The 27,485-nt window shown below is 32.5% G+C and overlaps 1 protein-coding gene across 2 annotated transcripts in view; it reads right to left on the minus strand.

Moving 5' to 3' along the window:
• Positions 1-27,485, minus strand: part of LOC135129290 (muscarinic acetylcholine receptor DM1) — a 136,310-nt gene that overhangs the window by 24,913 nt on the left and 83,912 nt on the right. The window contains exons 3-5 of one of the 2 annotated variants that reach the window (XM_064056454.1): positions 25,389-25,734; positions 15,654-15,932; positions 4,752-4,908 (exon numbers count right to left, since the gene is read on the minus strand). In XM_064056454.1, coding sequence (XP_063912524.1) covers positions 4,752-4,908; positions 15,654-15,932; positions 25,389-25,734 — 782 coding nt within the window. The remainder of the gene's footprint in view (positions 1-4,751; positions 4,909-15,653; positions 15,933-25,388; positions 25,735-27,485) is intronic. The other variant, XM_064056455.1, reaches the window with a different exon arrangement.

Genomic DNA, 27,485 nt, shown 5'->3' on the forward strand with positions numbered 1-27,485 from the left:
TTTTCTGAAAAAAATTAATTATAATAAGAAAAGCAAGCAATCGAATATATTTTTGAACAGAGAGGAGAGTCTTATAATCAAGTAAATATAAAAGTAGGTTTTCACATTTTCGTCACTTATCGGGTTTTCGTTCTATACTCTCGAAATGAGGATAAAAGACATGTTGATACTTCCAAAAATACTTTGAATAACGAAAGTCCAATCGATTTCGTGAAACCAACATTAAGTAGTGATTTAAAATATGATGCAATATCAAAAAGAGATATTAAACTTTAAATACCTATCTATATCTTTGCTCAATTAACAGTTCTTGACAACGTGTCACAGAGTTAGTACGCCATTTTTGATCATCCTATATATGTAGTTTATATACACTATACAGGGTTTTCATAAATGATTCTAAGCTCCAACTGGGTACTGATTTGTTCCGCCTCCTTTGGACTGTGTAACTATAATGGCAACAATAGTTCGAACGTCGTCATTGTTCTCACAGACGACATATTAATCACATTAATGAAAATTTTAAAAATGTCTATCATTACTAAGAAGTGGCAAATCTGCAACATTTTTAAATTTCATAGATCACTGTATGCAAGAAACATTTCTAAAAGCTTATAATGTACAGATTATACACACAATAAGCAAAAGCCTCACCATTCACTATGAATCCGATTAGTTCGATTAAGTTTCAAATTTCATAAAACTGATAAGTGTTCAAGCTTTCAAATAAGAAAATTTTGCAAAAAAATACTGTCCATTTCATTGCAACAAAGATAAAGAAAGAAATATATTCATTTAATATTTAATAATTGTCACAAATTTCCTAAAATTTTGAAATACGACGTGGCAACGCTTAGTTATCTACATGGTTATAATTTGTATGAATTTGTTGCGCTTTATTTAATACTAAATGTACTTTAGAAAATACAAAATAAATTTAAATTTTGTTTTTCAGAAAAAGGGTGGCACTTTTCCTGCAGTTCCCTTACTATTTTAAACGTATTACAAATTTTCTTTGAATTTCCTTGACATTGTCTTTAAACCAGTATTGCAAAAAATTAAAAATCCCACTGAAGTGAAGACAATTCCGCAATTAATTCTGTGATCCCTAAGTTAATGTTAATGTCTTAATTTACTAAAATTTTAAAATTGTCCGTCATAGATTATAATAATGTTAAAATTACACATGCCAAGTAAAATGTACTTAACAAATTTTTAAGATGGGAAGAATAAACAGACAAATTTTAATTTTAGTTGGCGTAATCTGAATATGTACCTAAGTATATATTTTTCTTAAATAGGAGAATATATATTTTCCGAATACGTGGAAGATCGTTAGAACGGTTTAAATATTCAAAATTCTTTAGTAAAATTGAGAAGATTAACAAAATTCGGTAATTATATACACTGAAATTAAGAAGCGGCAAAAAGCGTATAATAAGAACGTGAAAAAAGATATGGGTATATTCGTCAACGTTTAATTTGAAATCCAGTTTTAGTTAATATTTTATTCCGAGGATAGAATACTAAAATACTATACACATAAAGGTGAGAGTATAAACAAGCATTTTATCTTGTTTATCTAACACGTACACATTTATTAATGTGAAGCATTATGGATTGGTTTAAGGTGATATCAAATAAGTCTTTTTTATTACACTAAGTGATCCATTACTTTACACTTGTTTGATATGTTGGTAATGAATTACACACTATCAATTTACTACAACACATCGAAAGAGAAAAAATATTTATCAAGCAATCAGTTTGAAATATTTACTTAAATATCTTCTAATTGGCAATTGTTTATATTTGCAATTTTTTGATATAGCAACTGACTCACTTGCCATTTAATATGATTTTATGATTAGGTACAAAAATAGTGTTAAAAATAATTATAAAAATTTTTATTGTTAATAACAACTAAAAAATTCAAATAATATTTATACAGGTGTCCAAAAATAACGCACCAACTCAATGACACATTTAAGCACTATTTATGGAGCAGAAAAAAATTCATTTAAAAAATACTTTTCCCCCTTCAAAGTTTATTTTTTTTAATTTATATTTTGTTTTTGTAATTGAACGCCAAATTGACGTAAAGAATTCTTTAATGATGTTTCTCGAACTTAAACATGTGAATTTAATCATGTATCGTTGATTTAGGGCGTCATTTTTAGAGCAACCTGTATAAAATATTTCTTTTTTTCTTCATTATTTTTTTTAGAATGTTTATTAACGTTTCCTTTTCTCCTTAATTCTCGTGTATAATAAATTAAATTGTTCTAAAGTACCAATAAATTAAGAAGCACAGTTTTAGAGATACTGGGTCACACATCTATCCATATTTAGTTAATATTTTAATGATTTTTGATAAAATATTAAAATATGAAAATATTATTAATATTAAAATTATCCTCGGAATTTTTAGTGTTAAACATTTTTAACTAGCATAAATTAATTAGTTCTTTCATCACTTTATAGTAAATAATGCATTTTAACAGATTTTGACTTGTTTCTCACTTTTCACGGGTTTTTATTTTTATATAAAATATTTTTAGTAACATTTTGGTTTGATAACCTACAACAAGCACTGCCTTCCGTTACCGTTATTTTATAATTTTTTTGTCTATGATATTTCGTCAAAATAAATCCTTCAAATTGAAAAATAATGTGATCGGAAACTTGCTTTTGAATTTTTACTACATTCGAAAATTGTTTCTATTTTTTCGTACAGCGTGTATCAAATAAATGTGGGAGAAGTATTATACGTTAAAAATTATCATACATTATTTTAAGTAACGTTTACGTCACTTGAAAATGAATATTTGACTGCGCTGTAATAGTAGTAGTGATATGATATAAAAAATTAATATCATTCGAAAATTTTATTAAAAATACATTTCCTGTGCTATATACAATGAAAAAACACATCCAGTTTTCTATTAAAATAATAATGTAGGTTCTGCTGAATTAATTCCGATCCCATGCCCTCTTTGTTGTCAACAGTCATCGGTTTTGCAATAGTAAACTATCGTAAAACATCTATGTATAGATACATATTTTGGTTTTTTGCTCACAATTTTCTTTATTAAAGAAATATATTTTCTGATCACTTTAAAATTTCAGGTTCGTGTTTTCGAAATTTTCGAATTTTATAAGAGTTATAAAACGCTTGATAAAACATTTTCATTCAGATAAGTTAATGACACTTAAAATTTCGTAATTATTTTCTACTGAAAAAGTCATTGTCTATAACTGAAAACGTGTAAAAAATCTGTCACCCCGAATTCAAAAATAGAACCGAATTTCTTTTTTCGACACATCATTTTCTGACAACAAAACAGTTCAATAAAAAATAAGAAAAAATAATTCCACTAACAAAATAAAATCTAGCTGCAAAACCGACATTTGCTGACAATTAACCGACACGTGTGACATGTTAGCATTTATAAACGTAATCTAAGGCTTTGCTTGTTTGAAAAAACACTTTCATGAGCAACAATTATGATTTTTTTCACTCGTTAGAATATCCATAACCCTAATAAAAATTTAGTTAATGTCTGTTAAATAAAATTTGGGACACACTAAATAACAATTTGTTCCAACTGATATTGCAGGTATCAGTGGTTATCCACTTTCCGTTTGTCATAAAATAATTTTGAATGTTTCCAACCACTAATCCAAAAAAATACACCACTGCGTACATGTAATGAGAAGTAGTGGTTCAAAATGCAGTGTTAGGAAAAATTTCAAAATAATATTTTCCACAATTTGTTTACGCTTTTTACGAAATATTTCTTCATTATTTATTCAGTTCGATCAAATATACAGGTGTTGATAAAGTTCCACACAAATTTCATAATTCCGTCAAATTAAGTTTTTTTGAAAAATTCTCATACAGATCAATTTTATTTTATAAATGGCATCAACGATTTTTTTTTAATGGTAAACTCAAGTTTTTCTTTTGGATTCTGACAGATCTTTTTAATAGTCAAATGGTCGTAGAAAAAAGTTTTTTTTTTCAAAAATCCTATTACAGTCGTACAAAAATTTGAACCTAAATTCTACAATAAAACAACAAAAGTACCTTAAATGTTCAACGGGTGTTAAATCTGGTGAGCTGATCATTAAAAAAACAGTTGTTAATACTCTCACACTTCCATGTAATAATTCGGAAGTGCACCATTTTGTGGGAATCAAGTAAAGTAAAGTAACCTCGTTGGAAAAGAGAATATTATTTAGAACATTGAGTATTCCATCACAGTGTAACCTTAACCCTTCGTAAAACTCAAAGTGCCGGTCGAGATCAGAGGCAGCTTGCGCTGTGAGGCAGGTGAAGCAATGCCTCAGCAATAAATATGTGCTGTATTATTATTTTTCTTATTTCTAACCGATACATTTCTGGCCAATAAAAAGTTAAATTTAACAGGTTTCGCAATAGAAAAAAAAGTTGCCATCGAAAAAAAAATCGTTACAAAAAATAAATCTTTATGTAATAAGTGTCATTTTAGAAAATGGAATTGTGAATTTTGTACGGAACTTTATCAACCCACTATATATTTTTGTCGATTTCCTCCCACAAATAACGATCTACACGTCCATCGAACTTTTAAGTATATCTCGAAGTAAGCGAACATCAAGAAGCAGAAAGCAGTAATGTGCGTCCATTTAAAGAAAAACCGCATCAATTCTGCCGACAATCTGGCAACACATTTGGTGTCGTGTGTTATTAGATTTATATTACTAACCGGTCGTTTCCGTCGATGATGATCGACGCAGACTGTACTATGCATATAGACAGAATCCGTATCGGCACCCGTCGAAGACTCAGACCGAGGTCTTCGCCATTCTTCCAGGTCCACCGTCGAACAGGCGTTGTTCGCTTCGTCACTGCACACGAATACACTGTATGAACATAATCAAGTGATTTTTAAAATTCTAAGTCTTTAACATCCACTAACACCGAACATCTAAAGGGAACCTTCGGGGCGTAAATCAACACACTAAACAAAAGGTGCAACAACTAGGGGCTAAAGGGGGCTTGACTAATCGATTGATCGGGAACAGGATATAACTAGTCGAGTGGGTTGTTGCATAAGTAAATTGCTGCAGATTGGTGCTAATAAGTAATAACACTCCTACGAGGTTGGCTTGTAACCACTAGTTTGATATTAAGATCAAACTGAAGAGTCGGCTCGGGAAATAGAGAGCTGGAGCGAGTTTATTATCAATCAAGTATAGATTACGCAGAGGGATCAAGAGAGAATTTTATTAAACTACAAATTCTGCATAAACTCAAAGTAAAACTATTTATATGTAAATTTGGCTTGATTAAACGGACATTTCCAAAGTTTTTGAGAGGAAACTAGTGGTTTATTGATGGAAGGGCCTGCTGATAAATTTAGTAAATTAAAAATCTACTCGACTCACGCAACAATGGGCTAGAATCGCTTACACCAGTCGCACTGTAGTTAATATTTACTTCAAGAGTGAAAAAGGCGAAGCAAGCTGCAGCAAAATTACTCAAAACTACTTTTTTCCAATAACACAGATAACATGCGTAGTATCAAATCATTATTTTCAACAGTGTTAAAATATTCTCAGATGTTCAAAATTTGACAAAATGTAGATTTCAACAGCGTTATTTAATCAGAGAACTTCAAAATTTAAAGATCTGTTGAAACCCCAATGTCAAAAATAGTGACCACATTATGTAAAAATTTTGATATTGTGAAATTAGTACACTTTTTACGTGCGAAAATGACTTTCTTGACTAGGCGCAATCGAGGAAAAAATCACACAAGGCACCAAATTCATAAACATGAAAACTAATTTAACCTTAACTAATCATATGAAAATGTATGTTATATCTCGTCTTCTCTCGTCTATTAAATAAAACAAAATTCTAACAAAATTGCTCAATTTCGCACTTTTAAGTTCGAAATCGAATTTTTTATGGACGATGTTACACAAATTGTCAAGGATGCATTTTCGGATGCTGAGAACTGCATCCATAAAACCTTATGAAACACCACTTTGGCCCAGCTTCCCCTACACGAAAAGAGTTACTGTACTTTAATAAGTTTAAAGTAGATTAAACTTCAACATTGAAATCTGATGGTAAATCATATTTGGCAAAACATATTTCACAAAGTTTTCATAAACATTCAGCAAGAAAAGCCGAACTTTTTTCTTTCTTATAAATTAAAACGAGGAACCGTGTTTTTATAAATAAAACAAACTGTGATTAAAAATGAAAATCATAAATTATGGTTTTTTATGAACTGGAAAATTTTACTTGACGAAAAAACGATTTTATTAATATTAATTGAATTTTTTTCGGCAACGTTATACATTTTAATAAAACACATTAAGTATGCAGAAAATCGTATTAAATATTTAATGTGCTTTACATCAACAGATGTTAATTTGTGCACCACTTATGAATGGGAAATTAATTTGACCTAGAGTGTTACAAATTTTCTATTTTCATTTTGTTATAAATAATAATATTTTGTAGTTAGTTTATAATTTTGCTTTGAAAATAAAAAAAACCAAAATTAATTTGCCCTAGAGTGTTACAAATTTTCTATTCTCCATCTGTTATAAATAATAATATTTTGTAGGTAGTTTATAATTTTGATTTGAAAATAAAAAAAACAATTTATTTAAAAACAAATCTAAAGATAATCGTTTTCACGTTTGGAGTTGGCTGCCAAACGCACGTCGTGTTATCACGATTCGTCAATTTAAAATCAATTTAAATGTCAAATCAATGTTAAAAGGACTATGGACATACGTCAACGATAAACGTAAAAGTAATTTAACACACGTTAACTAAAATATAAATTGTTTCGGTATAAAAAACCGGAAAAACAGATTAGTTGTTTTTACAAACGGAAAACAATTTTAAATAAAATGCGTCCGTAGTGCTGCAAATTACTGTCAATCTACTAATAAATAGCAGAGATTAAAAAAAAAAAGTTAAATAAAGTTGTTTTGAAAACACGCTCTAGCATATAGGATAAAACATTTTTTTTACTTTGGGAAAACCTTCGTTTGTAAGAGAATTATGTTTAATAAAACTTTGTGAAACAATTAAAAATTTTATCAAAACTTAAAAAAAGTCAAAATATTTGAAGTACATACTTTTAACGTGTTCTGTGTATGTCAGTGGTCTTAAAAAAATAACGATGTTGTTATTTCATCGTCGAAACAAAATCGTCTTTAATTTAATACTGAGAGAGTATTTTTTTTAAATAAAATAAAACTGCTGCATTTTGTTTTGCCCTTTTCTGCATTTTTAAAATTTAATTTTGCATTCTACTGTCACCCGTGTGCAGAATGAAGTTTAAGCTTGCCCCAACGACTCTACCGTGCGCATTTGAAACTACAGCGTGTTTTAAGGAGCTAATTTTACATGCTGGGAAGTCACTACAGAACGTAGTAGTAGATCTGAAGATCTTCTCGATGCCAAGATACGGCTACAAGAACCTGGATGTTAATCAATATAAATTTATCCGAGAAGTGCCTGTGTCGTTATAATTAATGTGCGCCATAAAATTGTATAAATAAAGCTTTCTCGGCTTCGGGAAATCAGTTGCATACCTAGTAAGTTAATTAGTTGGAAAATTAATTGAGCAAAAAGTTCACATTATTCGTAATTAGATAGGGGAGTGGAAAATCTCTGAATGCATAAAGCGAGACGAGTGGATAATAAGGCTTAGATCACCATTAAATAGGAGAAGATGTAAAATTAGCACAATATACAATGAAGACTTAATTATGATGGGACTTCGAATAACCTCCCCGCTTAGGGTCTAATTTCTGCTTGGAATAAATTAGGGTGCTTGATACCCTAAGTTGGGAATATAAATTTTCGAAAACCATACACGTTGTGCGAACTTTCCGCACAGGAATTTTATTTATTTTTGGCGAGGTTGTGAACCTGAACTCCGAAACTTGACTAATTAGCGTTGTTTGGAAGAAAATGGTGGAGGCGCCGGGTTAAATAACACGTACATGTTAAGCCATTCCACGTTATAATAAATACATTTTTAATAATTTAGTTTTTTTTTTCTAATTGATAAATAAAATTGTTTACATACTAAATCACAATCACTATTTTTGAAAAATTGCTACATTTGTAAGAATAAAAAACGGTTGAAAACGCAACTTTTTTACTAAGTAACTGGGTAGAAAGATTTTGGCTGTAAACGTTTTAGGACAATATCTTTAATTATTAAGACAAATAAACATAAAATTTGTAGAGATAGGTGAAGACGAGGCAAGACGGACTGCTCAAGATTTAACGTTCAATAAAACCCAAGCCTTCAGAGATACACAAAAATAACAGTCTACTAAACAATTTTGGTTGTTAGTGTTCCATCACAAACAGCACAGGATCGTTTAATAAAAGTTTATTAAATAAAATATTGCTCAATTTTTGTGAGGGTAATTGCATATACGTTTATAATGTACGAATAAACGATATGATTGTTCATTATTGGATCTGCTGATGACACGTTTATTTTGAGTTTTATTTAATAGGTTTTTTGAATAAAATTGTAAGGATTTGTAGGTGCGTATTTCCTATAGTTATCATCAAATTTATTTTTAATTGAAGTTACACACACTTTTTGTACTGAAATAATATACACTGTGTTTCTAATATGTATATGGAACAAATTCGCCAAAACATTCGGAAAAAAAATTATTAAATTGTAAAAGTTGTGACATTTTGTTCTAAGTTGAAATGATTGCTAGGAAAAAAGAGAACCAAAACAAATGACAAAATTATTTTAGATATAAATACTAAGTACAATTTCACAAAATCTTGAGGACACTTAATGAATATTTCACAAGGATGACGCTTGACAACTTTGAAACTGTTATCAAAGTTCTTTTTTTTTAACGTACATGATGTTTAACGTCTTTGAAAGATACTTCAAGTCATTTCTTCATTTAGAGTTTTGGCATGTAATTGGTTCAAAATTTTACAATTTTTTACATGTGATTCACTTATTTATCCAAATCTGGCCACACTATTAAGTGTGTTATAGAAATGTATTAAAAATGTTATGACATCTTTCAAAAATTTTACAGAGGAAATCATGTTTGAATTTTATAGGACAATTTTTTAAATTGTGGTTTATTAATTTGTTTTTATTTATTAATTTCGAACTCTAGCTTTTGGAAAAAAAAATAAAATTTTACAGCAACATCTTAGAATTTTACTTACAATTTTGCAAACGTTTTAAAGTTTTGATGAACACAATAAAGCGCTGACCAAAATTTACGTTTTCTCAAATTTTTTCTAGATAAATCCTGCACAAAATATGCAACTTATTATGGGCCTAAGTTTTGATTTATGATGTCTCAAAAAACTTAATGAATATAACAATTTACATATTCCAGTGATTAAATAAAACATTCTGGGAGTTGAATACTGTTACAAATATATATACCTATACGGTACCTTTGTAAACTGATAGATAGAGAATTTGATTTATTAAAAAAGACTCATTTGAAACATAAGACATACCTATAGCATGCTTTTTTAACAATGTGGTTTAAAAATAGTTCATAATTGTTTATAGTTTAACTTAGATATACTAAAATCGAACTCGCATAACTAAATTTTCTAATTTATCTAAGAAACTGGATTTGTTTAATTGTGCTTCAGGGATAAGGAAAGTTCTAACTAATTAACAGACTTCGGCATTGGGGAAGTGATGATCATTGCCGTCTGATCGCCAGCGCTATTGCAGTCGTGGCCTCCGGGAATTCTTAATAACAATTGTTGTTTCTCGATTTTTTTTTACATACATCAATTTACAATAAAATAAATAGTCGACGGTTATTTGGACAAGAATTTCCCTCGCCTCTGAAGTACAGTCCAACAAATCCCGCTTCTTTGAAAAATTATAGAATTTTATTTTGCGATTTTTGTTTTATTACTAACCTCTATAAAGAAAAACCAGTAACGTAAATGACACACCAACACCCCCGATCCTCGGAGGCGCCAATACGGACAAAATGAAATATATTTAAAGAATGTAACGAACGGAAAAATGTGTTCTCAGCATATGCTTAACTTCGACTATTTATGATTATATTTCGAAATAGTTCGACATTCAGATAACAAGTATTAGCAGCGGCGGATCAAAGAATGCATTTGTGTTAAAAGAAAATGAAATTTGATTGATTTTATCTCCGGAAACCTTCATTAAGCTACAATGAAGTAAAACGTTCCGAATATCATTTTGACGGAGTAATTGTTATTATGAGAATTTGGTTTTGCAATTTCAAAGTACAATATTGTTATTCAATTTTTATTTTTTCAAAAAAATCAGGATGGCTACAATAAAAACTCAACACGGATTCATCAATCACATTTGCAGGAGGATGTTATTCGGCAAAATTGTAAGACAACGTGATCATTTTTTGGGGAGGCCATAAAGGAATAAATTTTGATTAACGGTTTATCATGTTTCTTAAAACACTAAAACATATGCAAGGTTTCAGAAATTCGGTTTAGCTATTTCAAACTTAAATTGTAAAATGTTGCTATTAGACTTCGATTTTTTTCCAAAAAGCTGGATGTCCAGGTTAAAAACTCAACACGAAATCATAGATTACAAATGCAGAAATATATTATCTTATAAGATTTAAAAAACATTTATTCGACAAAACTGTAAAAATTTCAAAGTTAAATTGCAAGTACAAGAATGTCTTATTTTATAAAATTAAAATAATATTTACTATTGCAAATTTTGAAATGATGTCATCTAATTGCTGGTGGGAATGATTAGACAAATTTTGGTAAGCATTTTACCATCCACACGATATTCCTAACATACATATAAAATTTGACAATAATGGGTCCAGTAGTTTCGGGGATTATCTGTCTGAAAGAATTAATACAGACTGACAGACGACAGACATACGGAAATCAAGATCTACTTTTTCGTACTCTATGTGTCAAGAAACGTCGACAGAACATAAAAGTAGCCATTCGTTGAATGGACCTTATTACCTACAATACTTCCTTACCTCGGGAAGTAAAAATATACTGAAAGACTTGGATAAAACTTACAGTTTTTGGTACCAATTAAAAACTGAACAAGCTGTAAATTCTATACAATTTAATTATATTTTATTTTAAGTAACCTTTTAGTGAAATTTAAAATTTAAATCATGTTATTTTCATCTTTCTTATTTGTCCTTTCAAAATTAACAGAAGTCAAAATTTTTTGCAAAAGTCACTACTTTGCCTTTCATTCTTATTTTCCTACTGCTTAATTTTTCACAACAAAGATCGTGTTCCACTTTTGCGACTTTCAGATAATTTTGCATTTTTTTTTTTTGGCATTAAGACTGAAATATTTATAATAATGTGAAAAACAGTGTTAAATATGGAGAATTAACTAACTGCTGAAAAATTTTTAGAAATTAAAAAAAGTGCTATGGGTAGCTTACGCAGATGTTACGACATACAGTGCGTCTCAAATAAAACCACGCCGCCTTATATCTTGATATATTGAAATTCTTAAACAGGATTCTTTTTAGCTTGAAGAGCGAGACCATTTAATCGCGATTTTATTGGTGTAAAACCAATATATGTTGAATTAGTTTTACATACAGGGTTGTCCAAGAGTGATAATGAGCCTAACTTCTTTAGAAAAGCAGCTCAAAAAAATGTTTAAGACACAAAACAGCAATTTTGCGTTTAAAATGTTGACATACAAGAGATCACTGGAATTTCGTGCCGAACGTTTCCCAAATAGTCTGAGAGCACCTAGACATATAATTTTTGGCTGAAAAGGGAAGGACGGCATTTTGAACATTTGTTGTAGTCGTAGAGTACTGTGTTATAAATTAGCTTTCTTTTTTGGAAACGGTAAATTTGACGTTAATGTTAATCAAACTGACAATGAGAACATGTTAAAACACTTGAATTTTTACAAAAGCATCAAAGAAAGCTGTGCGTTTTGAAGTAATTCGGACTCACCATGACTCGTGAAAAATCCTCTATAAATATATAATACAGGGTTTTTATAAATGATTCTAAGGGCGTAGTTGGCCATGGATTTCAAAAATCCCGCTCCGCTGAAATTATATGTCATTATGATAGTTCTCACTTGTCACTTGTCATTCATGTCATTTGTAACCTGTCATTAAAGTCGTCGTTTTTATTGTTTTAACGTTTTTCAATTGTGAATTACAGTAATTCTCATTGGTCCAATCTCAAAACAACAAAACAGTCGTTTTCAAAATTCTTGGTGGTTGCGTACGAAAATTTTGTGGTTGTGCTAGGAAGCGAATATACTGAAAATGGTTTATTCTGTTGACCAAGACACTTTGATTGTTATGTCTAGTATTGCAATGGGACTTCGTAAACGAAGAGTGTGTGTATTCTTAGAGGTTCACATTAGATATGTAATCAACAGATTTGTTCGAACTGGCAGTGTCAATAAAGGGAAATCTCGTGGAAGACCTTCAGTATCTGAGGAAGTTGTTGATGATTTGAGACGACTTGACCAGAGTCCGCAAACATCTTTGACAAAATTTCCTCAGCAGTCAGGACTTCCTGTTGCAACATGAAATTGAATGGGCATTGACGAATGGATTACAGAACAAAATCGTGAAGATTTTCAACATTCACTGTGATGTTTAATCGTAATAAATTTGTTTATTTTTATTGTAATTTAGTTTTATTTTTTAAAAAGGTATGAAGCATTTAGGCAAACAGTTATACAAGTGCGTGCGGTATCGTGCGCCCTTGGACATTTAGTAAGGTCCAAACTGAGAGGCGGCACGTGTTCATGACCTACTTCGACCCTATAATCATTTATAGAAACCCTGCATAAATTACCTAAATGAAAAGATATATCTAGTTGCCATATAACGTAATAGAAACATAGTGCAAACACAATTACACTATTACTGTTAAATATTTAAGTCAATTACTCTTGACTATATTATTAAATATTAATCGGAGTGGCTTAATAATTTGGAACTCGGAGTCCCTAATTATGAAGCTTAGGATCTAATCAGAACCTGGTTTTAGTCTTTGGCAAAATCAGTCTTATCTTAGCAAGTACTAGCCCCGCCCATCCACCCTCTCTTTTCTTAGAGGGTATGTTATTTGCCAAAATCAGTCGTCTCTTGGCAAGTACTAGTCCCGCCCACCCACCCTCTCTTTTCTGAGAGGATATGTTATTTGCCAAAATCAGTCGTATCTTGGCAAGCACTAGCCCCGCCCACCCACCCTTTATTTTCTTAGAGAGTATGCCATTTGCCAAAATCAGTCGTATCTTAGCAAGTGTCTTTAAAAAAAGAATTTAAAATCTTGAGAGCCCTTGATGTTTGATTGTTGAAAGAATTTAAAAGATTCTTAGGGGTCCAATGTTGGTTTATTTTAGAACGAAATTGAAAGCATCTTAGATGTGCTAGTCTCTAGGGGCCTCTAGATTTTACATTTTTTGAGAGAATTTAGAAAAATCTTTGGGCGTCTTCGTGTGTTTCTTAAAATTCAGAAAAAAATCTTTAGAGCTTGTTAGGTTTAATTTCTAAACGAATTTGAAAGAATCTTGAGTCCTATAGTGTCTTTAAAAATAGAATTGAAAAGAATCTTGAACTCCTTTAGTTTCTTTTTTTTAAGAATTTCAAAGAATCGGGGAGCCCCTGATTGATTTTTTATCTTTTCAAGCTTTTACGGAAATTTAAAAGAACCTTGGACTTTCACGTTTCACTTAGCACTTGCTAAGATAAGACTGATTGTGGCATATGACGTACCCCCTAAGAAAATGGAGGGCGGGTGGGCGGGCCAGGTACCTGCTAAGATAAGACTGGCTTTGGCAAATGAGATACCTTCCAAAAAAAGAGAGGGCGGGTGGGCGGGGCTAGTACCTGTTAAGATAAAACTGATTTTGGCAGATGACATACCCTCTAAGAAACGAGACGGTGGGTGGGGGGGGGCAAGTACTAGTTAAGAAAACGCTGATTGTGGCGAATGACATAGTCTCTAAGAAAATAGAGGGCGATTTGGCGGGTCTAATACTTGCTAAGATAAGAATGATTTTGCCAAATGACATACTTTCTACAAAAATAAAGGGCGGGTGGGCGGGGCTACTAGTTCCTAAGATAAGAAAGGTTTGTCGTTGTTGATCTGCAATTTAAAAACCATTCTGATGTGCTGATACATAACTTTTCTTACAGAATAAGTATAATAATGTAGAATTAATTCGAAAATTTTAAAAAAATTTGAAAGGAGGGAAATCCGTCTGCAATTTTCAACTTTAGATACATCACCGGACTTCAAGACAAGACAGACCTTAGATTATTTTCACTTTGTAGGGAAAACCCATGTTTCAAGAGATTTATTAAATATTAATAGGAGTGGCTTAATAATTTGGAACTCGCAAGTCCTAATTATGAAGATTGGGATCTGATCAGAACCTGGTTTTAGTCTTTGGCAAAATCACTCTTATCTTAGCAAGTACTATATACTACCACAATTGTTTAATAATAAACGATGCCGTCATATATGCAATATATTGAATTAATCTTCCGCTTCCAAGCTAATATAATTGTGTTTACAGAATTCCAATATTTCTATCCGTTTCTCTGGGATAAATTTCAAAACTGTCAAATTATCACCAAATTATGACAGTTGATAAAGCACGGGAATAATTTTTAAAATACCTTGTTGATATCAGGTCACCCTGTCAAAGACTAAGTGTTATAAGAAAGGATGTTCGAGAGGATATTCCAACACGACTCCAAATTCATTGATCTTATACAAAGAGGTTATAAAAGTGGTCCTAGAAACGCACTAAACCACAAACGACTAGAAGAGATTTTAACTGAAATAAAGACGCTTTTAAATCTTTTGAACTTGATAGCTGTACTAAGTACTAAATAGATCCTAGAACAATCGAAATTACAACAAAAATTGAAATTTTGGTTATACATCGGTAAAGTTGCCTGTATTTTAATGTTTAATACCAGATACTCGTAATAAATTTCCTCGACTCTGTTAAACTTTTTGTCACAATTGGCTTAAATCTCACTTCGAGTAAACACGTTTAATGTGTAAATGCGACAGCTATTCATAGAACGCCATATTAAAAATTTTAAAAACAGCCAGCCGCAGCCACACTGTAATGACGTCAATGAATGCAATGTCATATATAGTAAAGTTGTAATTTAGTATGTAAACTTCGTTTTAGTCAAATTAAAGCTACCTAGTAGAATATTTTATTTATTATTTTGGTATGGAATGGCCCTATTAAGAATTCAATTTCCACAACTATTATTTCAGTGATAGTGAGGAGGTTAAAACTGTGGTGGAGGCGCCGGGTTGTGTTTTACTGTGGGCACGTTCAGTCATAACAATAAGCACGGTATTAATCACAACTGCAATAACATACCATAACATTCATGCATGGACTTGATCTTGTGCAATATTACCAAGGAAACACTCGGCTTTGCATCGGATAAATTTTTCATTAGTCTAAAATTAAAAGAAACGACACAAAGAGAAAACGAGACAGCAAGGAAATTAATTCAACGTTTCTAAGGTTGAGCTTGTCTAAATGGACACTTTTATCGGCCGACTGAGTTTAAACAAAAACGGTCCGTACCTGGAATTGCTCCGCTTGCTGCTGTCCTTCTTGCCGGCTTGCAGATTGGGCAGGTCCTTCTGTCTCTTTTCCGTTTCCCGCCAGATACGCCAGTACAGAAAACACATAACTGTGACGGGAACATAGAAAGCGGCAATGGCTGTTCCGAAAGTGATGTAGTGGTTCGTTTCGATGAATTGAATATAACATTCCTTTTCAGGTACAGTCCTTTCGCCTTCGATGTATGGCCAACTGTAGATCCAGGGTGGCCACAACAGCAAACTAATACCCCAAGCGCATCTGAAAAGAGATTCGATTCCCTTTTATATATACGATGGAGATGTTATTATGGTTACGCGCACAGGTCACTGAATAATTCCGGCACTTCGTCTGATTCGAATCCTACTGTACGTCAACCCGTTTGTACTTTAAGGCGCGGTTACAGCATGCATAATTTGCGCCCAATCTCATTCTGGGACCGTAAGACTCGACGGTGCATCGTATAATCCGACCTTAATCATTGCGTGTGATGTGGTGTGACTACATTTATGAAATTCCGAGAATTATTGCCAGACGTAGCGCCCAGACTTGATTACGCATAAACAGAAGGAATTAAATGACAGACATACAAACAATATGTGGTTAAGAAATTGAAGCGGTGATCTACTAACAGTAGTTTCATGATCGAGTATATTATTATTGGTCAAAGAAAGTTTTTTTTAATACGAACAATTTTTTGGACATGGCTTCTCATGCTTCACCTTAGTTTTTTTCTGCAAAATAGGTGCCATATAAAAATATCTCTGTTGGAGTGCTGCAGGGCTTTATTTTGGGGCCAGTATCCTTCATCATGTTTATCGTTGATTTACTGGCTAATACTCACGCAAAAACTGCCGTCTTATTGGTAGATGGCACTGCTCAACGAACTGCAGATTTGTATGGAAACATTGTTGCTAAATGTCACTGATTAACCATGAACTAGAAAAACATGAAATTTAATTTTTTTCGATTGAACTTGTAACATGCCATTGAGCATTTCTACCTAGACAAAAGTTGCTCTGGCAAGTTAATATCATTATAGAAATAATTACTGGAGGAAATATTCATAAAGAAACATTTTCGGCATTTTAAATATTTTCAAAAATCCTTGACGTTTCATCCTGACACAAAAATTTTGTCAAAAATGTTTTAAAAAAGTCAGTTCAAGACAATTTATTAAAAAAAGCTGCCGTATTTTATAATACAAAGTATACAGAGTTTTCAATTTTCAGTAGTTTATCTTTTTAACTACTAAAACTTAGAAATGTGAGCGAATCTTGGTTAGATGAACATTGATAAACGTCGAGTATGTAGGAAGGCGATGTTGTTATGGTTACGAACACAGGTCACTGAATAAATAATTCTAGCACTTCGCCTGATTCAATCCTACTATACGTCAACCCGTTTGTACTTTAAGACCTGGTTAGACTATGCATAATTTGGCGTCCAGTTTCATTCTAGGAAGGTACGATTCAATGTTGCATTATATAATCTGAGCTTAATCACTACGTCTCATGTGGTTTGACGAGACTTATGAAATTGCGAGCGAGATTGTGAAAATTGTTGTCAGATTGCCGCGTAGATTTGCTGTGAGATCTCTAAAATGCCACTAGTTCTAAAATATATTTTATCTACCAGGGAAATTAAATTATCGATTTATAGCAAACTAGAAAAGTTTTCGTTAATTTACTGAAAAATAAAATTTGACAAAATGTCTATCTTACTTTCAGTTATCTTAAATGCAGATGTACCATAAGATAGTTTAAATTCAGTAATAATTGTGTTAGAAACTTGTCGTACTATGCCCAAATTTTTCAAACAACAAAATCACGTTTTCACTCCAACTAAGCTAGATCAGAGTATCATAAGTTTCTTGTCAGGGCATACGTGAGATGGAAAGATAAATTTTGTCGTCAGTGCAATACCAGGGAGCGTTAATACAAATATGATAGAACCACCAGAAACCAGAATAAATTGTTGTTTCACGTTACATCGTGTCATTGGCTTTGATAAAATACTGTTAAAAAATTTTTGAGCAAAATAAAGATAAAATTTAAGAAAACACTTCAACATTTCTGTGAGGTTATGTTTAAGCAGTTTTAAGAACCTTTAACTGTCGAAAATTACGACTTCATCAACACTTTTTTTACTGATGGGAAAAACATAAATTATTATTTAAAACCAACGAAAAACTTGAATTTGGGTTTCTACGTTTACGTAACCTAAATAAAATTGTAGAAAACGTGGCAAAAAGTACTAAAATTGCATTTTCTCAAATTTCAGCCATCTACTCCAAAACGTGAAGACAGATCAAAATGATCTTGTCAGAGTCTGAGACAATTTAAATTCATTTGAATATGTTTGTGATATCCAGAATACGTAGAATTCGAAATTTCACACTACTTATATGCCGGGTTATATTTTGTTTCATCTTCGTTTGGCTTCATTATTCACAGTTTTAACATCGAATATCTGTAAAATTTCTGTCGCTCATTGCTTTTCTTAATCCCTTGTTTCCACATTGTCTTCGTCTTATTCATTTTTTTTTCTTTCAGTACCTGTTTTAATGTAATCTTTCGTTGTTTATCTTTTTTTTTTCGTGATTTCTTTCATGACAATTTTTAATACACGTTCATTTATTACTCGTTGTCTTTTCGAGATTCCACATAATCTTCTGAGAACGTCCATCTCAACTGTTGTTATTTGTTTTTTTGTCAGTTTTTGTTAGCTTCCATGTTTCCTCTCAATATAACGTTATTATATTATTATGTACATATTTTCTTCCTCTTTAGGAAATTCCATTATGCTACCATATTCCATTCAGTCTTTTAATAGCTCGTCGTCTTGTTTCTAAGGAATCTTGTCCTTCGTTGTTTGTGACATGACTTGATTTTGTCGTTGTTTCATATACATATGTATTTTGTCTTCGTTGCATACAAGGGTCTCAGATGGCAGTCCGTAACGTTATATCGTGAGAACACATTGAAACATTGAAATTCTGTAAACGCCACTGTTTGGTGACGCAAATTTATATTAAATTATTATTAAATTACGATTACAATTATATAAATCACTTAAGGGTTTGTTTAATTTTCAGTTGATAAAAAAAATTAAATTTGTAAATATAAAAAAAGTTGAAGTGGAGTGAATTAAAGAATTATCGATTTATTTTAGAAACAACTATTAATATTTGTTTCAAAAAGAGGTCATTTGAGCATACTTTCCTCCATCGTATATTGTGGTCCTTTACACTGGACACATAACTTCTTTTTAGTTCACAACTTTTCGCGGTTAATAGAGTATGAATGAAGCACGAATTTTTTTTTTTTCGTTTATATATTACCAGGAAAGGAAATCTAACATACGTTAAATCTGGAATGCAAGCTGACCATGGAGTGTTGCCGACCCAATTTTCATTGTTAAAGATTTAAAAACTTGAACTATATATTTTCGACAGGCACCAAAGAAAATTGTTCCAGTCCAAGATTTCCGATCTTAAAAGTTAGAAACAGTAGATACTTAGGTACCTGCGGTGCACATCTATTTCTACGACACGATATGGCAACTAGGTATATCGCTTGATTATCTTCTCTGTTCTATAATTACTCATGCTTGAGTGCATCTTCTACCAACAGTGTATGTATTCATTCCTTGGAATTTTCGATCTAGTGTTTGTCTGACTAATTTTCTTACTTTCCTTAAAACTTTTATATATCTACATTTTTCGGTCTTGATTGCTTTTCTTCGTTTAATTTGTGTTCTAGACTCTTCGTCCACCACATTTCGAACTTCCTTGACTTTTTCTTTTGTTACAAAGTGCTTAAGTTATAACGTATTTATGTATATGTGTCCATTAAACTTTGTTGATGTTAATCTTCCCTCTTCAAGCTTTTCTACATTATGTTTAAGGCCCGAAATGTAGGCAAAACCAACTGTATTTATTAATCTCCAAGGCAAAAATATGGGTGCTATAACTTGAACCCCTTTGTCTCTGTTTGGGTATGAACCGATTTGAAGGCATTTTTTTTTTGTTTGAAAGCTAGTTTAATCGACAAGTTCTTACGAGGGTAGATTTCAAGTGGGCTTCACATAGTTGACGTTTCTACACTATCACCAACACATTCTGTCAATTCTTCGTTTAGGAATTAACTGAATATTAATGTACCAAGTGATTTTTAAAAATGGAGAAACTTGCAGTTCGTAGTGTGATTCAGATCTTCTTTTTAGAAGGGAAAACTACGAAAGAAATACATGAACAGATTTCGCCAATAACACGTGGGGCTGGTGTGTCTGGATGCCAAACCTTAGGCCGACTAGTGCCGGTGAAATAGTAACACGTATGGCCAACCTAGGCTTATGAGGTCACTTTCATGCCACAGAGGATGGCGCCTTGGGTAGGGAGCGGCAGTACTCGGGCGTCAGCTCCCTCTCCGGAGAGGGAGCACCGCGGTTGCTCTGAAGCCGGAGACACGGATCTCCAGGTGGTCTAGTGAGCACCGCGGAAACAAGAAATAAAACGTAGATAAACTAACAATAATCGGGTTTTTATTCCCTGCCACCAGCTACACGGCTAAAATAATCTTACGGTTAAAATAATTTCAAATAATTATTACAAGACGGTTTTACAAAAAATCATAAACAAAAAGAATTAAACGTCCGACACGGTTTTTCCCTTCTGGACGATGACTTCCTTTGGGACGGGCTACTCCTGGTCTTGGGGGCGGCGACACTGGAACAGGAAATCACGCGGGAACGGTACGACGACACGTGACGGCGGTACGGTTTTTTCGCTCGGGGGCGGCGATTCGAAATCAGTAGGCAAAAAGACAGAAAATCCAAAACGGTATTTAGGTGGTCCGTTCTTATAGGGGTTCTGCACCTTTCACTAATTACACTTTGGAAAATAGCCACAGCAACGAGCCAGACACTTCTAAACCCATCCAGGCTTCAAGAACGAATCCCTTTCCGACTCTCGGTACTCGCAGTTTCCAGTCCGCGAAAATTCGTTTCGTTAAAACATTCGTCTTTAAGTTAATGAGTTCAAGCGCAGGAAAATATCCGCTGAACGCGCACCACGCTCTTGAGGTCGAAATACTGCCGTCATACCAAACATTATTGAGAAAGTTCAGGTTTTGGTCGATAGATAAATTCGTGAGTTATAGCAGCAGTTGGAAACGCTTCAACTGAGAGTGCATTTTATTAAGCTCCGACGCTAAAAAAGAGGTGTTATAACTTTAAAGCCTTTGTCTGTCTGCCTGCTGGTGTCATTCTGTATGTAGCTCCTAAAGGGATGAACTGATTTCAGTAGTTTTTTTTTTTTTTTTGTTTGAAAGCTGGTTTGATCAGGATGGTTCTTAGCTGTGTTTGATGATAATCACTTTAGTCATTTCAGGATCATCAGGTCAACTGTTGCAACGTCGTATTCTTCTTCTACTAACTAGCTTAAAATTCTTCTAAACAATCAACAAAAATTCTGATTTCTTTATATATTCCGATGTTATTTCTATTGTTTCACTTTCTAGTTTACGTGTGTACTTCGTTCAATTCCGGTATTTTCTCTGCCAGTAATTCTTTTTGATACTTCTCTCGTTCAACACAGATGAAGTAAAAATTGATTTTCTTCTTTGTTTTTCTATAAATGTCCAATCTTCAGTACACCATGTACTTTTTATAGCTTTGGTATACATTTTTCGCTTTTCACTATTCTCACTACTTATCCTAATCCATTTTAAAATAAGTATGAGTGCTTCTTTCCGTTTATTTCGTGTCCTAGGCTTTTCTTCTACCACTATTTCGTTCTTCCTTGACTTATTTCTTTTATTCCCAATACCTCATTTGCGGCTTGTTTATGTGCATATGTTCATGTCATTCGTATGCATCTTCATACTTTTTTCCATCAACTGTGGGTCTAGTCTTTGTTGCTACGCTTTTCTTAAACTCCTTTTTCAAGCCCTTCTACATTTGACAATTAGAAAAATTACGTTCCGTACAACGTATTTACACCGCATTTTTCTATGTTTCTATAGATATAACAGTTTTTTCTATGTTTTGCGTGCTGTACGTTCTGCGGAACGTGGTTTCGGTAATTGTCTATTATATGTAGAAAAGGTCCGGCAAAATAGACGAATTTTATTTTTTAACGTACATTAACGAAACTTACGATATAAATAGAGTAATATGAATTTTCCCTAATTTGTGTTAAGTGCTTATTCCGTCTTTTAATTTTGCCCTTTTTCTTAATATAAATAGTCGTCTTTTCTTGTTTAATCTTTGTTTTTTTTTAATATAGAGTTTTGTTTCAATAACGGGATGATTTTTAACATGTTTTCACTTCCTTGTTGCGAAAAAAAAGACTTCGCATAGTAAGAAAAAAGGACAAAACGTAAGCCCCGCCCACCCACCCTTTCTCAATTGTGATGATTTTTTTATTTATTGTGAGCTCATTTCTCTACAAGAAATTACGATATGAAATATGTTTTTTAAAGGGTAGAATTTTCTAGAAAAATTTTGATATTACAATTAAACTTCGCCCGTCGCGTCGGTCTGATTAAGGAGAAAACCATCACAATTGAGATAGGGCGGGTGGGCGGGCCTTATATTTTGGCCTTTTCCTTAATATAGATAGTCATCCTTTCTTGTTTAATCTTTGTTTTTTTTTATATAGAGTTTTGTTTCAATAACAGGATGATTTTTAACATGTTTTCACTTCCTTGTTGCGAAAAAAAAGACTTCGCATATTAAGAAAAAAGGACCAAACGTAAGCCCCGCCCACCCACCCTTTCTCAATTGTGATGAATTTTTTATTAATCGTGAGCTCATTTCTCTACAAGAAATTACGATATGAAATATGTTTTTTAAAGGCTAAAATTTCCTAGAAAAATTTTGATATTACAATTAAACTTCGCCCGTCGGTCTAATTAAGAATGAAAAAAACATCACAATTGAGGTAGGGCGGGCGGGCGGGCCTTATATTTTGGCCTTTTTACTTAATATAGATAGTCATCTTTTCTTGTTTAATCTTTGTTTTCTTTTAATATAGAGTTTTGTTTCAATAACAGGATGATATTTAACATGTTTTCACTTTTTTGTTGCGAAAAAAAAAGACTTCGCATATTAAAAAAAAAAGGACCAAACGTAAGCCCCGCCCACCCACCCTTTCTCAATTGTGATGAATTTTTTATTTATCGTGAGCTCATTTCTCTACAAGAAATTACGATATGAAATATGTTTTTTAAAGGGTAGAATTTTCTAGAAAAATTTTGATATTACAATTAAACTTCGCCCGTCGGTCTAATTAAGAATGAAAAAAACATCACAATTGAGGTAGGGCGGGCGGGCGGGCCTTATATTTTGGCCTTTTTACTTAATATAGATAGTCATCTTTTCTTGTTTAATCTTTGTTTTCTTTTAATATAGAGTTTTGTTTCAATAACAGGATGATATTTAACATGTTTTCACTTATTTATTGCGAAAAAAAAGACTTCGCATATTAAGAAATAAAGGACCAAACGTAAGCCCCGCCCACCCACCTTTTCTCAATCGTGATCAATTTTTTATTCATCGTGAGTTCATTTCTCTACAAGAAATTACGATATGAAATATGTTTTTTAAAGGGTAGAATTTTCTAGAAAAATTTTGATATTACAATTAAACTTCGCCCGTCGGTCTGATTAAAAATGAAAAAACCATGATAATTGAGATAGGGCGGGTGGACGGGCCTTATATTTTGGCCTTTTTCTTAATATAGATAGTCATCTTTTCTTGTTTAATCTTTGTTTTTTTTTAATATAGAGTTTTGTTTCAATAACAGGATGATATTTAACATGTTTTCACTTTCTTGTTGCGAAAAAAAAAAGACTTCGCATATTAAGAAAAAGAGGACCAAACGTAAGCCCCGCCCACCCACCCTTTCTCAATTGTGATGAATTTTTTATTCATCGTGAGCTCATTTCTCTGCAAGAAATTACGATATGAAATATGTTTTTTAAAGAGTAGAATTTTCTAGAAAAATTTTGATATTACAATTAATCATCGCCCCACGGTCTGATTAGGAATGAAAAAATCAACACAATTGAGAAAGGGCGGGTGGGCGTACCTTATATTTTGCCATTTTTCTTAATATAGGTAGTCGTCTCTTCTTGTTTTTTCTTTGTTTTTTTTAATATAGAGTTTTATTTCAGTAACAGGATGATTTTCAGTTTCTTGTTGGGAAAAAAAGACTTCGTATATTAAGAAAAAATGGACAAAATATAACCCCACCCACCCACCCTTTCAATTGTGATGAATTTTTTATTCATCGTGAGTTCATTTGTCTACAAGAAATTACGATATGAGATATGTTTTTAAAAGAGTAGTATTTTCTAGAAAAATTTTGATATTACAATTAAACTTTGCCCCTCGGTCTGATTAGGAATGAAAAAATCATCACAATTGAGATAGGGCGGGTGGGCGGGCCTTATATTTTGGCCTTTTTCTTAATATAGATAGTCATCTTTTCTTGTTTAATCTTTGTTTTTTTTTAATATAGAGTTTTGTTTCAATAACAGGCTGATATTTAACATGTTTTCACTTTCTTGTTGCGAAAACAGTTCAGGAAGTGTATTTCTAAGAAAATGAAGATAAACGTCGCCTGTAAGTCGTCGTGGAGGCACGATTGGAGCAATTAAGTAGTTTCCAATTCTACTAGCCCAAACGTTGATTCTAAATTGCTCTTAATGATGAAAGCAACGTATGGAATGAAATTTGTTTGGTCAAATATGCATATATATAACTCCATCCCTCGTAAAAGAAGCTTTAGTCGTAAACATAACAACTATTTGCAGGAAATAAATTGTCATTGTGGTACTGCTGTAATATACTAAATCTACAAGCTTCAAAAACTGCACTTTCTGAGCATGGTATGGATAGAATAATTATTCCTTTAATATCCGCCAAACTGAAGTAGGATAAATATGAACATTAAGCAGCATTCTCCTAATGTGGATGATTTAATAGAAGTCATATCCAAACTTTGGTCCACAATTTCCAAAACATCCTGTATATGTTTGCTTCTATGACGTCATGTGACGTGGATTTTAGTATAAATTTTAGGACAAGACTGACTTCTATTAGTTATAATTTAAATATCGTTTTAAAATGAGCATTAAAAAATAAGACACTATCTGAAATCAAAGATAAATAAATTACTTGAACATAAATATACCTAGCGTGCTGTCATAAACAAGGTTACCCTTGCAAACCGATAATATTCACAGTTCATTTCGTGATATTTCTGTCGAAATTTTGCGTAAAACACGAGAACATCGTCTATTTAAAAATAATGTTTAAACTGATAAATCGTTAAACGCCCACCTTCCTATCTTCCTAGGGATATGTTCCATAACTCCTCTCGATTAATAAATAATCGAAATAAGCACATAAACATCCTGCTAAATAATGCATCGTGTAAACCGGCCTTTACGTCTCGAGAAAATGTTATTCCGTCACTTTAGATACCGTAATTTGCACACAATTGCAAGCGTGCATCAAACCCAGTAATAAAATGAAGGACGGATCCGTTCCGATTTATTTCACGACTGTTACAATCCAATAATTTTTCCCACTTCAATATTTTATACGGTTGGATTTTATGGGCGGTCGTAATAAAATGTGCTCGGATATACAAGAGCCAGAAAGTCAACAGAAAACAGATCGCGAGCCTATTATGAAGCCACTTACGCTATCATGATGGCTGCTCGGTTGGTGGTTCTTTTGGCACGATACGTGAGCGGTCTGGTCACCGAGAAGTAGCGATCAAAGCTGATGATGAGCAAGTTGAGCACGGAGGCATTGCTGGCGAGGTAATCGAGAGCTAGCCAAGTGTCGCAGACTAGGGGTCCCAGAGGCCAGTAGCCGAGGAGGGTGGACACGGTGAACAAGGGCATGGAAATTAGACCGATGGCGAAGTCGGCCACAGCCAGCGAAAAAAGGAAGTAGTTGCTTATGGTCTGCAGTTGTTTGTCGATCTTGAAGGAGATCATCACCATTATGTTGCCCACGACTGTTACCACGGACAGGATTCCGGCTGCAAAAAATATTCGCTTGTAGATGGAGTTAAATTTCTCGGAATAATAGTTGACAGTCATTTGGAGGGTGCTACTTATACGGACACTTTACTTTCCCGGGTTAATAAAGCGTGTTACGTAATACGTATGCTGGGAAACGAACTTTCTTTAGGTCGTGTTATAAAGTGCGGTCAAGTAGGGACTACACGTTCGATTGTTTTGCTCGACCTACAAAGTTACTTGCTAAATTTGACGGAATGTTGCAAATCTAAAAGCGTCCACGCGTTATATAAATAATTTACTTTGTACGTGTAGCAAAATGTTCGAACTTCCACTCCCTATTTGACGTCGTTTTTCTGTTTCTTTTATGTTATAGTACTACTCTTGTATTAAGGACAATGTTATTGTCATAGACATTACGGAAATATTATTTTAGAAGTCTAATCTTATGTGATGTGTAATATAGTAGTAACTTTAATGACCATTTAGTGTTCAGCTAGCGTTTTTAGGGTGGATAAAAATTAAATTAAAACTAATTTCTGTAATTTGAAGTAGGAAAACAGTAACACTAACATTAAAATGTCGTTTCGATACTTCATCGTTATACGGTATGTGGCGAGTGGTTGGAAATAATGATCTAGTTTACTTAATTAACAAATATGTTCCAGCTTTAAAGAAATATCTACCAGTATTTCAAATATCGACACTCCGGGAAAATCGAAAAACAATAACATATTTTTAAATTTTCTATCTAGTTAAGATAAAAAATGCGAGAAAATTGATGTGAAGGAACTATTGTTATTATTATTGTTGGGATCTTTAGACCCTATTAGCCATCATAGTAAAATTTTCTTAGTTTAGTGAAAAACATTGTTTAGTCAAATTTTTCAAATTTCTTTTTAGGGTACACTTTTATAAACTTTTCCAGTGGGTTTAAGAAAGGTATATATTTTTTTAATTAAATTGTCATTTCCGAAAAAATTTATTAAAAGCTTTAAATGAGTTTATCGATCTCGTATTAATAGCAAATGAGGATTTTCTGCACTTCACATCCTCATATTTTGCGAATTTATTATTAGATGAAACCAGGTTTCATTCCTAAATATCGGTCGAAGATTATTTCGACAGAACTTCTCTCGCCTATAAAGTACAACTTGTCAAATCCAGCTCTTTCGAAAAATTAAAAGATTTGATTTTGCGAATTTTATTGTTTAATCATTATAGGCTAAAACAAAAATATGTATCTAATGTTTGAGTAAAGGTAAAGAAACGTGCTAACCGTTTATTACAAGTATTATCAGTTTGATTTCCGATGTTGTAATTCACATTTGGTTATAATTATAACTTGTTTATATCTAGGAGAGGCTCAGCACCCCTAGTCTCCCCCTAACTACGACCTTGTCTAGAGGTTATGAAATATCAAAAAAATATGAAAGTACCAAATTTCCCGATGGACTCCATTACCGTACATCCTTAGGTTATCCTCGAAAAGAAAAACAACTTGAAAGTGTTTATGTTTCTACATCGGAAGAATGTCACGTAGAAATTAGTTTGATTTGAATGAGTTCGTCCCCTCAAAACAAAGGATCAAAATTATTAGGTAAATAGTAAGCTACAATCGTCAAAATGTTCTGAATACCATTATTATAATTCTTATTAAATAAAGACGCTTGTATTTTCACATTTTCGGGAAAATGGGGTGACTCCTTCTTAATTTGATCATAAAAAATTTACCATGCTTACAATGACTTTAAAATGTTTGTAAGATTTC

Source organism: Zophobas morio, unplaced genomic scaffold (assembly GCF_036711695.1).
Source record: "Zophobas morio isolate AGI-343-1 ecotype UQ-CSIRO unplaced genomic scaffold, CSIRO_AGI_Zmor_V1 ptg000014l, whole genome shotgun sequence".
Classification (NCBI taxonomy): Eukaryota; Metazoa; Arthropoda; class Insecta; order Coleoptera; family Tenebrionidae; genus Zophobas; species Zophobas morio.